The sequence below is a fragment of the Lycium barbarum genome, chromosome 12 (genome assembly GCF_019175385.1).
Source record: "Lycium barbarum isolate Lr01 chromosome 12, ASM1917538v2, whole genome shotgun sequence".
Taxonomy (NCBI): domain Eukaryota; kingdom Viridiplantae; phylum Streptophyta; class Magnoliopsida; order Solanales; family Solanaceae; genus Lycium; species Lycium barbarum.
In genome coordinates, this window is record NC_083348.1 from 100,622,212 (window position 1) to 100,637,406 (window position 15,195).

Consider the following 15,195-nt stretch of genomic DNA (forward strand, 5'->3'; position numbering starts at 1 on the left):
TAACTGTAATTTTTTGTAATATATTTAACTATTTAAATACAGTCAAAATATACAGCAAATATAACTTAGATATATTCCATAAGTCCACTTTTAATGTACAGTGTGTTACAGAAGTTAAAATTTCATCTAAATACACTCCCAATATATGTAAAATATATATGAAATATAGTTAACTGTAAACCAAAATAAGTAGTATCTAACAGATCAGTCAAAATGCAACTAAAATATAGCCAAAATATATACGAAATACAACTATTAAAACATAAATCCAAAACAAAAGGTCAAATCAGTTTATATAGAGTAGACTTTTCAAATCTTATTAAACCACTAATATTAACATAACATCTTCTTAGCTGTTTGAATGAGATATGAGATCAAATATGGAATGGGAGGATATTTGCGTGAATCAGGGAACATTAAAAACTGATTTTAATTTAAATTGGAATAGATTTTGTTTCCATAAATATAGCACTTTCAGTTTTCTCAGCATGTGTATTTCCGTTTTATTTATCCTATATTTAAGTCGACGCGTCTACTAGCTAAATATAGGGTCCTCCAGCTACGAATTGTAAATGTAGAACATGTAGTTATAGGTTGTTAGAAGTTGCTAAAAGGTATCTGTTTGTGAAAATTTTACATATATCAATCGAAATTTCCATCCGAATGGACCTGGAGTAATATAAGATTGGGCTACAAGAGATTTAATGGGCAATTTGTAGGATTGCATTTCGCTAGGGGTGGTCTTTAATTTTTTGACCTTCGCTAAAAATTTCTTGATTTCGGATTCGAGCTCTCGCTCAGTCAATTTTTTTTTTAAAAAATCGCAAGGTAGAGTTTTGCCTTAAAAAACTCTGCGTTAAAGAAATTTTTTGCCTTAAGGCAGAGTTTGCGAATCCAAACATCCGTCTTGCAAAAATTCCTTCTTTTTTTAACTGAGCTAGTGTTCGAACCCAGAATCAGGATATTAGGCGAATGACAAAAATTAAGGGGCAATTTACAGAATTGTCCTTTGCTAGGGGTGGTCTTTAATTTTTGTCCCTCAAAATAGTGGTCTTTAACTTTTGTCCTTTAGTGCCTTAAGGCAGAATTTGGACCTTAGAGGCAAAATTTGCACATGGCAAGAATTTGCAAAGGCAGAAATTTTGCCTGCATGGACTTTGTCCCTCAAAGTGGTGTTCTTTAACTTTTGTCCTTCTGCCTGTATGGAAAAATTTACAAAATTCTGCCTAAATGGACATAGTTCTGCATTGCGTTTTTTTTTTCTGAGCTAAAATTCGAACCCACAACCTCGGATATTAGGCGAAGGACAAAACTTAAAGACCACCAATTTGAAGGACAAAAATTAAAGACCACCCCAAATGAAGGACAATCCGCGCAAAAAAAAAAAACAAGGATTTTAATCCTACGAACCCAGAATGTGTTTGTCTGATAAGGCCCAGGTTCCGACTTGAATGGCCTACTTCCGACCCAATAATTTCATCTATTTATTTCTCTCCACGGCTACGCACTTCTTCCTGCTCTCAGTCAGAGGAATCTAAATCTCATCTGCTTTGTCATTAATTACTGATTATTCTCATTGAAACTATCCATCAATGTTGTATCATGGTTGATGAATTTCATGTTATCTTTCTCATTCCTGCTTCAAGAAATCAAAGGTTTTCTTGTTGCTATTGTTGTTAAATATAACAGTCTTCACCATTCGACCATTCAACCGCGCGCATAATTGATTGGATCTCTTGCAAGTTGCTATGTAATGTAAGAATGAAAAATACTAGATACTCTCGAGCTTGATTGATTTTATAGCCCTTTTAATTATTTTTTTAGTCATATAATATATTTTTTTTCACAAGACATTTTTATTTTTATAAACGAGAGATGTAAAAGTAAACAAAAAAAATCTTCATAGAATCACTTTCATTGAAATTGAAATGAGCTATGTTCACCTATTTGCTTCACGGGGAAATGGATAGGCTCACTGCTTAATCATTCATATAATAATGTGAAAAGAGTTTCTTATTCGTCACCTAACTTTGGATTATTTCAAGCCCCAAACAGACCAAAACTTTCCACACAATTCACTACTACTACCACCACCACTACCAGTATAGTAATTTTTGATGCATTGGAAAAACATAGAACGAGACTAGTATAAAAACTAAAAACTGGACTTGGTACATTAATTGTTTATTAGTTGTTACTGGGCGTGCCGGTAACGCCTAAGTCTTGCTTGTTCTCTTCCTCGCCGGCACCAAAAACAGGGCCACCTAAGCCGGCGGCATCTTTGACCTTGTCCTGAACTTTATCAATCTGAATACCACGCTCATCTTCACGGGAATGGATATCCATTCGAGGCTTGTTCTCCTCTCTCTGATCAACTGATTCATACGTGGTTGGTGTTAGATCTCCCTTTGGCTGTGCTCCTTGCGCCCCTGACATTATTATATTCTAGTATTGGCGTACTGGCTGAATCAATCTCGTCAATTCGCTAGCTTGTAGCTAACTAGCTAAGGTTATCATCGATTTGTATATTTATGAGTATGCATGCACGCTTCAATTGTCATTACGGATGATTGAACAAGCTGCCACGTTTCATACGTGAAACTTCCATGTGGCTAAAGTAGACAAGTTCCACCTGTGATATACGAGTATATGCACTGTCAGCACTCCTTCGAATGAGCGAGTTTTGTAAAACAAAAAAGGAATTAATCACTTAACTAGTACTATACGTACCAAGATGTTCACTTTAGTTATTCTGTTACAATGATTTATGTTTTTTTCATTAGATATAGTTGATTTGACTAAGCTTTAACGGTAGTATTAATGTATAGATATTTAAATGATGATTTATAAATCTTACTCAAATACTATTACTTGTCTAAATATGTAAATGGGCAAAGTACATATCTCACACGGTATTTCAAGCAAAAATCATCTAACCTATTTCTCAGAAAACTGCAACTACGATCGGGGTGCCAACAAAATATGAAAAATCGACCGAACCTAATCATATCAAACCGATTTATAAGATTTTTTCAATAAAATTGTGGATTTTATTTAAGCTTATAAGCGTCCCGAACAATTAAGGAGGTCTTTTTAATTTATAAAAAAATAAAAAAAAAATCCAAACTGAACCGAATAGTTTTACATGTATGAAATATATTTTATATATTAATGAATATGTTGAATATATCTTATATTACGTTTCAAATATAAGAAGGAATTTTGGCCAATGAACTTTGGGCCTTTGGGCCTTTAGTGGATTGGATTTAGTGTCAAAAGGATGTCTCATACTCATATACCAAGTAACCAAGCAATTAGTTGACAACCAAACTTACTTTTTTCTATTCACTATTGCACTCCTATCAAAAGTTTGAAACTAGATGCTTCAATTTATTACCTTGCTACTTGATAGTTAATATTTCAATTTAGTTACTCTATGTAGTTTTTTAATAGCTTTTATATTAAATGTTTCGGAAGAAACAAATAGAAGTTTTATTTGACGGTACAACAAATAGTTTTATGAAAGTCTGGGTTGTTACATTTTAATAATGGTGTATTTTGAGAGATGACATTTTAATAGTAAAATAATCGAAAACTAACCAAATCATATCGATACCGAAGAGAAACCGACATAATTAGGATGGTTTTAAAAAATGTAATTTTGGTTATACATTGTAAAATAACCGAAGAATTGGGATGATATAATTTTTTAAGAATAACCGACCGAAGCGTCCCATTGACACCCCTAGCCTGCAACTATAAAGATAGCCAAACATTACTCCTTCCGTCCCATATTAGTTATCCACATTGCTAAAAATATCCGTCCCACATTACTTGTCCATTTACAAAATCAAGATAGAATTAATTAAACTTTTCCTATTTTGTCCTTGATATTAATTATTTTTTAAAGTAATTAATATTGATTAAAGTACAACTCATTGGAGAGTGATAAGAGGTAATGTAATAAAAATACACCTTTATTTATGATTTCTTAAAAGGCGTGTAAAGAAAAAAAATGAACAAGTAATATGAGACGGAGGAAGTATAATTAAGTCAGCTTAAAAATTTAGATAAGAAAACAATGGCGCATGTCTTAACCCAAAGGTAAATTCAGAATTTTAAAATGTGTAGGTTTAGAGTTATCTGTGACAATGATCTGAACTCGGTATAAACATATGTTCTATCTTAACTAAAAAGAATTGACGTTATATATTAGAATTGCTGATCTAAAATCAAACTTAAGAGAACTCTTCTAACTTGTTTCATAAAATGTATACAATTAAAAAATAAAATCGTCAAAAACATGAAAAAGAAATAAATGAGCATAGAAAAGGAAAATTAGAATTAAAGAGGAAGATAAATATTTTTTTCCGGGTTAGTAATATACCAACTAACAAGAGAGAAAAATTTACCGTTACTCACTCATCTGTACAACTACAACCTCAATCAAATAAAAAATTAAAAATTTGAAAATTGTTATTAACAATAATTCTATAAATTATGTGTTATACATAATAATATAGTATGCTAGTATTTTGGGAGCCTAAGGTGATGATTTTTTCAGCCTCTCTGTATATTTAGTTCAAACTACTGGTAATGAATACGCATTCGTGCTCGCAGCTACCAAAGTTACATATGCAATGATAGACCTAATTAATTAGCACTATCGAGTACTCAAATACCTATTATTTTTAACCCAAGCACTATAATTTTACATAAGAAGGTAATATTAAGTTACAATTAGTTTGACTGAGCACCATATTGTGTTATTACTAATAAAATTTACACTAAGGTAAATGAGAACTCATGACTTAAAAGAAACCCAAGTCCTACGTGTACAAACTGGAGGAATGAGGATGATGGTCACAAGTCACAAGTCACCACTTGGGTCATATAGACAATTTAACCAAAAATACCTTTCTAGGGACTTTCGTAATTTAGTAAAGTTTTGAGTTTATCTAGACTGTATATATGCTAGTCATCAATCGATATACGCAAAGCTACCAATAACTAACAAATGAGAGTGAAAAGTTAAATCAGTATTTTGAGGCCAATTGCGATAAAAGGTGGGGATGAATAGCTTTTAATTGTTCATCTCTATCAAATTGTGACGCAACATTTTAAGTTGATCAAGACAGCAAATTCAAAGCTAATGAGGACAAAGCTAAGGATATTAGAGTAGTGGCTATAATGCTTGGGCTAGAAACGCCACAGCCACATCACTTAAGGTTTTGATTGCGGCTTTACCTTTCAACTGGGCCCAAAAGCCATGTGAATTGGGCCCTAACTCTAGCCCACTAAAACTTGTGGTTAAGGTGGATTTGAATCTAGCTGCACTCCCACGTGGCAGCAACCCATTGGATGAAATTCTTGCATATAACTCGTCTGAGTCAGCTATTCTAATGGTGTTAATGTCTTGACTGAGCAGCTGCCACGAGGTTCAAGAGAATTCGTTTTTGGTTTATCCTAAAAACATAGCATTTGAAGGTTTGAAAGACACAAGTGTGATAATTGTGCGCAAGAAATGAAGAGTTTGATGCAGACGTTTTTTCTCTGTGCATTAGGAATTGGTAACAGAAGCCCCACAAAAGACGCACGTAGCATTTGCAGTCGGTATTTTTGGAATGTGCTCTCAGAACAATTTGCTTAGCATGAGACTATGAGGCAAAAATGTGCATTATTATTTTCCAAAATTTCAATTCAAGAACGACAACTTCAGAGTAAACTATACTGAAGTTTGACGTCTACAAATTTCAAACTCTAGGACAGTGTTTTGGAAATTTGAAAAAGTGGGAAAAAAGAAGAAGGGGGTCAGCACTGTCTTTTAAAGTTATGGCTATTCTTCAATATGTTGGCTATATTTTGATTAGCAGTCTTAAAAGCAAAAAATTACAGCCAATGGCCTTAAAAAAAGTGGTCTCAAATTTTCAATTCCTACTTGTCTAATGGGCAAACCTTCAAGATCAAAAGTCAAAGTTCAAGATCAAGGCCATTCTTGTAAATCACCCCTTAAAAGTGATTACCTGATATCAATTTTTACAAAGAACTAAGTATCAAATAGTTTTCTTTAACAAAAAATAAAGGGAAAAGGGTTAAATATACCCTTCTACTTTAGTTTATTAGTCAATTTTGCCCTCCGTTAGTCAAAACGTACACATGTACCCTTAAGTGGATGGAAATCTCAATTCAGCCAAAATGATAATTTCACAGACTTCCCATCAGGTTCGGCTTCGTCTCACTCACTTCCCTTGTGGTTTACGATATTACGCTTGCCTCCTTTATTTTGATTTTTTTGTAACGATTCATTTAACTTATTAGTTATTAATATAAAAAATTATGATACGACTAAGTTGCCCTCTTTAATGTACTGTTCATTTTTAAAACTTTTTTAAAACTCTTTTAGAATCATTCTTTTTCCATCTTCCATTAGAACTTATTTTGTTTAAAAGGTCTTACTATTCATACTCTTCGTGGTAAAATCGCTCATAATAGTGTCAGCAATTAGGAAATATTTAAAAAATAAGAATGTTAGTTTAATATGACTCTAATCATTGAACGGGAAAAGAATTAAATTAGGACAAAGTGTGTGTTAATTTGTTTGCATTCCAACTGATAAGAAAAGGGTTTCGAGTTATTCAACATTTGATATTAAACTCTTCATCTTCAATAAAATTTAGACAAACAAATTAATTTTCAGTATCTCAAAGATCTTAACAAAGAGTGAATAATTTTTTTTTCTTAATTCATCAAAAGGAAGCTTCGAATTTCATGATTCTAGTGGTTCTGAGACTCTTACGAGTCGTTTGGACATGGTTTGAAATCATGATTTGAAACCATGTTTGAACATGCAATTTGAATTTCTTAAGTTATATTTTTTCTTATAGATATAAAAACCCCACAAGTTGTGAAAACTATCAAAATATTCTCAATTCTTATACAATATTACCAAATGAGCAAGTCATAGTTCATAACAAAATTAATATGCTACTAGAAGACCTTTTTAAAAAATACAAATTTAATTCATTTAACTTTAGTTCAATAAAAAAGAAAATTTAACATGAATAGTAATGTAACTACTCTTTAATATAATTCGAGGGCATTTTAGGCCCTTTTCCGTAATGAAATGGGTCCGTTAAAAATAAGGGTATTTTAGGCCCCAAAGGTTAACATCAGGGGTATTTTAGGCCCCAAAGATTAACGTCAAGAGTATTTTATACCCCAAAGGTTGATGGAGGGCATTTTTGCACCAAATATAATAGTTCAAAGGTATTTTAGGTCCTTTTCCATTTTACAAAATATAAACTTAAGGATCAAGTTTTATATTTAAATTTTTTAAACCATGGTTTGAAACCCCAAATCATGCCTTTTAGGATGATTTGGGATTTCAAACCATGATTTCAAACCATGAGATGAAATGCAAACTATGGTTTCAAATCGCATGTCCAAACGCCTACTTAATATTCACAAAAAACTCTGCTTGAAAGCTTATTAGAATAGGTCTTTCCGATAATGTTCCAACAGTTACATGTGGATTTGGGGGTGAAGGTGATGACCAAAGAAACTTGATCCCGATTGCATATATTTCGGAGGCGTTGGAATAGGTGGAACTTTGAATAAATCCTCCTCCTAATTAAGGAAACGACGGTGGCCAAATTGGTGGCATCAACTCTGAGTCTCCAATATGCCTTGTATTAATCCGATTTTCTTATCATGTTTAGTTTTTTTTTTTTTTTTAATATTTTATCTTTGTAGTTGGCTCATCATCTTCACGAGTTTAGCATAAGGTTTAATGGGAGATGGACCAATACTTTAAAGGAAGATGAAACAAAATTTGTTGAAAAGAGATTTTACAAAATAAATTAAATAAAATGATATATGAAAAAAGGGTAAATTAGTCAGATAATAATTTTTTACATTAATAATTAATAACTTAAATCAGCTGTTACAAAAAAAAAAATAAGAGAGGTAAATGTAATATCGTAAACCACAAGAGAGGTAAGTGAAACGAAGCCAAACCTGAGGAGAGGTCTATGAAATTATCATTTTGGCTGAATTGGGGATTTTCGTCCACTTAAGGGTACATGTGTGTATACGGTAAAAATCGGATACGAGACAAACCGGAGGAACGAAGCCGGAGGAAGGAATGAGAATGTGGTGGCGGTACCGTTCGCCCTTGACCGGGGTAATGCTTGGACCGGAGTTGGGCATGAGCACCGACAGGCCTGCCTTCGACATTGTTAGAACATCCAAGCCTGATGACCCGAGCATTCGTGGCCGTTAGTCCGAGTAGCCGTTGGTCCGTGTGACCGGTGTATGCGGGCCACGCGCTAGTAGCGTCCTGCCATAGTCAACTACCTACCTTGCGTGTGTCAGGCGGCGCCGTCAGTCCAGTCCCACCAAATCTGTGCAGAGCTGTCCTAGTTGCTATTATTTTACTAGTTCCCATTGTATGAGGACTCATGGAGGTGACACTATAAATATGACATATCCCCCTCCTTTAAGGGGGTTGGCTCCTTTTATTTTCCAAGAACACTTGTAGTAGAAGAATTTATATATACAATCTCTCTCATTATTTGATTCGGCCAAGGCCACCCGTTATTATTATTATTGTATTTCATCCATCGAGTATCATGCATTGTTCACAAACATTCGTATTACTAGCCAACTATCCTCATTAGCCGTTTCACTAAGGAACTCCCAAATATTTGTTTTCTCCACCTAACACACATCAAGAACAAAGCGCATATCCTATACCCATTTACAAATTTAATTGATTATCCGAATCCGGGGTAAACAGTTTGGCGCCCACCGTGGGGCTAGGATAATAGTGGTCTTTGGCCTTGATTTCTACCATATTCATCAAAACCAAAAGCGCCCCTACCCATCTCTGTGAAAACGGTCCAAATGGCTGACGTCGAACAATCCGGTCATGTCAATAATACCGAGATCGTGGCAGAAAACGAAGGGAGCGGACTGCGGGCATTGCCGAACCCCGTTGATTCAAGGAAAGGACTCAACCGGCAAAATACCGTAGATCAAGAGAACGCCACCCCACCGGCCACCGATCCTCTAAACACTCACCATTCCATTACGTTGTCCCGGGATCGAGGCCGGAGAGAACCGGACGCACCAAACGACGACATTAACTTATGTTTAATTCTTGAAATGTTGCAGGAACAGAGGGCGGCAATCGCCGAGCAAGGATTAGCAATTGCCCAACTGCAGAGCAGAAAGGGTGAAGCAGGGCCGGTAAAGGCAAAGGGTACAGTCGAAACCGGAAGAAACGAAGCACGAATGGTTGAGAGCGACGGCTCCGGAGCCGGCTCCTCAACTGAGGTCCTAAAGATGCTCAAAACCTTGGCGAAACGGGTGGATTCGACCAAAAAGAGGGTCGAGACATACAATTCTCGGGTGGACCAGATACCGGGGGCTCCACCCTTACTGAAGGGGCCGAATTCGAAAAGGTACATCCAAAGGCCTTTTCGCCGAGTGCGGCCCCGAAACTGATCCCGAAGAGGTTCAAAATGCCCGACATACAGAAGTATGACGGCACCACGGACCCGCACGAGCACGTGACCTCATATACTTGTGCTATAAAAGGCAATGGGGAAACTCTGTCGAAGGGAGCGTTGACGTGGTATGACCATCTACCCGAGCACTCGATCACTTCTTTCGAAATGCTCGTCAATGCCTTCGTAAAAGCACATGCCGGTGCCATAAAGGTGCAGGCCCGTAAGGCCGATATCTTCCGGATAAGTCAAAGGGACGATGAGCTACTACGGGAGTTCGTCACCCGGTTCTAGAGGGAACGGATGGAACTCCCCCCGGTGCCAGAAGAATGGGCCGCACAAGCTTTCACAAAAGGGCTCAACATGCTAAGTTCAGTTGCCTCGGCCAAGTTGAAGGAAAATTTGCTGGAATACGAGGCCGTGACATGGGCCGATGTCCACAACGGTATGAATCGAAGATTCGGGTAGAGGATGATCAGTTCGAGCTCTCCCCGGTAAAGTTAAAAGTGGATAGAGGATTCGAGAAGTCGAGGAAAGGTTATGAAGCGAAGTCTGAATCATCAAAAGAAAGGTTTCGGCCATACTCCCACTCGGAGAGACCAAATTTCAGGTCGGAAAGGTCAAGGGAAAGCCCAAACCACCTCTCCGGTCGAGGTAGCAAGCGGGTCGAGCGCCCGTCAAACAGCCGGGGACTCTCTTTCAGTAGCGATGCCGGAAGTTCCGTCAACAATAAGGGTCAACCGAAGATTTCGGAGTACAACTTCAACGTCAATACCTCGGGCCTTGTATCGGCCATCTGCCGCGTCCCGGATGTGCGATGGCCGAAACCACTAAGGTCAGACCCGGGACAGCGGGATCCGAGCGTGGTGTGTGAATATCACGGAACCCATGGTCACAAAACGGAGGATTGCCGCCAGTTTAGAGAAGAGGTATCCCGGTTAGTAAAGAACGGCCACCTCCGAGATCTATTGAGCGAGCGTGCCAAAAATCACTACAAAGAAAGGGAAGCTCATCGAAGGGTCGAACCGGTTGAACACCAACACACAATCAACATGATAGTTGGGGGTATTGACGTCCCTCGGGAACCGGTAATGAAACGGACCAAAGTCTCAATTGTTCGTGAAAAACGCATCCGAGACCATTCGACCAGGGGCTCTATCTTCTTCGATGACGAAGACGCGGAAGACGCCGTTCAACCGCACAACGATGCACTGGTAATTTCTGTACTTGTCTTTAAAACTAAGGTTAAACGTATTTTGGTTGACCCCGGTTGCTCGGCCAACATCATCCGACGGAGAGTGGTCGAACAGCTAGGGTTGCTCGATAGGATTGTACCGGTGGCTCGGGTACTCAGCGTGTTCAATATGGCCAGTGAAACCACGAAGGGATAAATCTCGTTGCCCGTGAACGTGGATGGCACCATTCAGCAAACAATGTTCTATGTGATCGAAGGGGACATGAAATATAATGCGTTATTGGGCAGGCCTTGGATACATAGTATGAAGGCAGTTCCCGCAACACTGCATCAGTTGCTGAAATTCCCCACTCCGGAGGGGGTGAAAACCATCCGGGGCGAGCAGCCCGCAGCAAAGGAAATGTTCGCAATAGAAGAGGCGACTCCCTGGCCCGAGGAGCCGACTCAGGAAGAGAAGGGTACAACCGTAGGAGAGGTCCCCCAATAGCAACTAAAGTATACTGGACCGGATCCAGTGCATGAAGAGGATGATTTCGGGATGCCCAGATCCTTTGTCATGCCGGATGACTCGGACGCGACCAAGTCAACCGTGGAGGAGCTGGAGCACGGGGCTTACCCCGGAGCTCAAGCGTAAATTAATTGAATTTCTTCAAGCTAACGCCAATTGCTTTGCATGGTCGCATATAGACATGACAGGTATATCACCGGAAATAGCGTCACACAAACTCAGCGTGGACGGAAAATTTCCCCCGGTGAAGCAAAAAAGAAGGCCCATGTCAAAGCAAAAACACGCCTTCGTGAAGGACGAGGTAACAAAGCTTTTGAATATAGGTTCCATCCGGGAGGTGAAATACCCAGATTGGCTTGCTAACGTGGCGGTGGTGCCCAAAAAAGGTAATAAACTTCAAATGTGTGTCGATTATAAGGATTTAAACAAGGCATGCCCGAAGGATTCATTTCCATTGCCTCACATCGACAGAATGATTGATGCGACGGCCAGGCATGAAATGTTATGTTTTCTCGATGCTTACTCCGGGTACAACCAAATCTGGATGCACCCGGAGGATCAAGAGAAAACATCCTTCATCACCCGTTATGGGATTTACTGTTATAATGTCATGCCTTTCGGATTAAAAAATAACGGTGCAACTTACCAATGCCTAGTTAATGGGATGTTCGAAGAACAAATGGGAAAACAATGGAAGTTTATGTTGACGATATGGTTGTTAAGTACCTGGAAACAGAAGACCATTTGAAGCATTTGCAGGAAACCTTCGATGTACTCCGCAGATACAACATGAAACTCAACCCGAAGAAGTGTGCCTTTGGCGTAAGGTCCGGTAAATTTCTGGGGTTCATGGTGTCAAACCGGGGAATTGAAATCAACCCGGACAAGATCAAGGCCATCGAGGACATCGAGGTCGTGAACAACATAAAGGGGGTACAAAAGCTCACCGGGCGGATAGCGGCGCTGAGTCGCTTCATTTCAAGGTCCTCTGACAAGAGTCACCGTTTCTTCTCTTTGCTCAGAAAAAAAACGACTTCGTTTGGACACCGGAGTGGCAAGAATCCCTAAGGGAGTTGAAGAAGTATCTATCCAGCCTCCCGTTGCTGCACACACCGAAGACCGATGAGCCACTTTTTCTCTACCTAGCAGTCTCCGAAATGGCGGTAAGCGGCGTTTTGGTCCGAGAAGAATCAGGTACGCAATTCGCTATCTATTATGTAAGTAGAACTTTGGGGGATGCAGAGACCTATTATCCCCATTTGGAAAAACTGGCATTAGCATTGGTAAGCGCTTCCAGAAAACTCAAACCTTATTTTCAATGTCACCGCATATGTGTAGTAACCACTTACCCTTTAAAAAACATCATGCATAAACCTGAGTTATCCGGTAGATTAACAAAATGGGCTGTAGAAATTAGCGGTGACGATATCGAGTACAAGCCTCGGACGGCCATCAAATCCCAAATCTTGACCGATTTTGTGGCAAACTTTACCCCAGCCATGGTCCCCGAGGTCGAGAAGGAACTTTTACTGACCTCGGGAAAGATCACGGGCATTTGGTCTCTACATACGGAAGGGGCCTCGAATCTTAGAGGTTCCGGACTAGGGATTGTCCTTAGGACCCCGGCCGGGGAGGTCATCCGACAGTCCGTTAGAACTGCTAGATTGACTAACAATGAAGCCGAGTATGAGGCTGTGATTGCAGGTTTGGAATTAGCTCGTAGAATGGGGGCCGAAACAATCGAGGCAAAGTGCGACTCGCTTTTGGTCGTGAACCAGGTGAACGACGTATTCGAGGTAAAGGACGAACGGATGCAGCGATACCTCGAAAAAACCCAAGTGGTACTTCATCAATTTAAATAATGGATCATGTAGCACGTACCGAGGGAGCAGAACTGCGAAGCCGATGCATTAGCAAACTTGAGATCCTCGGTCGAGGGGGAGGAAATCAACCTCGGAAAACGGTGCACTTATCGAATACGGCCATAGAAACCGGGCACGCCAAAATATATACAATGGGCTTGACCTGGGATTGGCGCAACAAGTACATCGACTACTTGCGTGATGGTAAGCTCCCAAAAGACCCGAAGGAGTCACGATCGCTATGGACCAAGGCTGCCCGCTTTTGCTTGGTGGACGGCCAACTGTATCGACGTTCTTTCCTCGGCCCTCTGGCTAAGTGTTTGGGCCCTGGTGAAACGGAATACGTGATAAGAGAGGTACACGAGGGAACCTGCGGCAACCACTCCGGTGCAGAAGCTTTGGTTCGAAAAATTGTCAGGGCCGGTTATTACTGGAACCGAATGGACGAGGACACGAAAAGTTTTGTCCGAAAATGTGACGGGTGTCAGAAGCATGCTCCGATGATTCACCAGCCCGGGGAGTTGCTGCATTCGGTCATCTCACATTGGCCTTTCATGAAGTGGGGAATGGACATTGTGGGTCCATTACCTCGGGCACCAGGTAAGGCCCGTTTCATTTTGTTTATGACTGACTATTTCTCTAAGTGGGTTGAAGCGCAGGCCTTCGAAAAGATAAGAGAGAAGGAAGTCATCGACTTCATATGGGATCACATCATCTGCCGTTTCAGCATCCCCTCCGAGATAACTTGTGATAATGGCCCCCAGTTTGTGGGTGGCAAGGTCAACAGTTTCCTCGAGGGGTTGAAGATCAAGAAAATTGTGTCGACCCCGTATCATCCATGTGCAAACGGACAGGCAGAATCAACGAACAAAACACTAATCCAAAATCTGAGGAAGAGACTTGAAGCATCGAAGCATCATTGGAGGGAGATACTTCCGGAGGTGTTGTGGGCTTACAGAACCACATCCAAGTCGAGCACGGGGGAAACCCCGTTATCATTGGTTTACGGAGCCGAAGCCCTCATCCCCGTGGAGGTTGGCGAACCGACCCTCCGTTTTAGGTATACCATCGAAGAGTCAAACGGGGAGGCCATGGCCGTGAAGCTCGACCTCACGGATAAACTGCGCGAAAGAGAGTCGGTCCGCATAGCGGCCCAAAAACAAAGGATGGAAAGATATTACAACCGAAGAGCCAACTTTCGGCACTTCCAAGTTGGGGATTTAGTACTCCGAAAAGTTACCTTGCACACCAAGAACCCCAACGAGGGAAAGCTGGGTCCGAATTGGGAAGGCCCGTACAAGATAACCGGTATAACGGGCAAAGGGTCGTATCAGTTGGAGTCCATGAACGAGCAGCGTCTGCGAAATAACTGGAACGGAGTACAACATATTGGAGATTCCTATATTATTTATTTTAAGGAGTCGCCACCTAATTAATTTTAAGGTGAATTAGGGCACCTAATTATTAACTAAGGTAAAACTAACTAAACCTCCGTTAATAGTCTGCTTAACCAGTATGATTCTAGGTAAGGGTTCTCTATTATCCTAAAGGGAAGGGGTTAGGCATCCTTTAGAATCCGTTAACTATGGTTATCCGGTCAAACTTAGGTTAATTAATTAAGGCTAAAGATGCGAATGCAGTGTTTGAATTTTAAGGAAAAAACGGCTAAGAAGTATTGCTAGATTTTAAGAAAATATGATGATATCGTGTAAAAATAAAATTTACAGAAAATAATAGTTTGCATAAAAGATGAGTTTAAATGCTATTTGAGAATAAGACTTATAAAAAGCTGCTTAGACTTTAAATGAGAGCAATAATGATGCTATTTAAGATAATGCCTGTAAAAATATAGTAACTTGTAAAAAAGAAGATTTTAAATGCTGTTTCAAATAAAGCTTATAAATGTTGCTATTGCTTCAAAGGGAAATATAATAATGCTAAAATAAGATTTGCAAAATATGATAATTTGCATATGAATAAAGGAAAATACGAATTTATGCGATATTTCAATAAATATTTGAAACAACTCAATAATGAGGTATCAATTGATTGTGCAATTTAAAACAAAATATAAAAATAGCTAACATGAACTTTCTTTGTACTTTATTAATTATACTTCAA

General features: G+C 39.3%; 1 protein-coding gene across 1 annotated transcript; it reads right to left on the bottom strand.

Moving 5' to 3' along the window:
- Positions 1 to 1,963: 1,963 nt before the first annotated feature.
- On the bottom strand, positions 1,964 to 2,507 carry LOC132622153 (uncharacterized). The gene has a single exon (XM_060336695.1). It carries the CDS (start codon positions 2,434 to 2,436, stop codon positions 2,188 to 2,190), a length of 249 nt encoding a protein of 82 aa, XP_060192678.1. The 5' UTR covers positions 2,437 to 2,507; the 3' UTR covers positions 1,964 to 2,187.
- Positions 2,508 to 15,195: the final 12,688 nt, after the last annotated feature.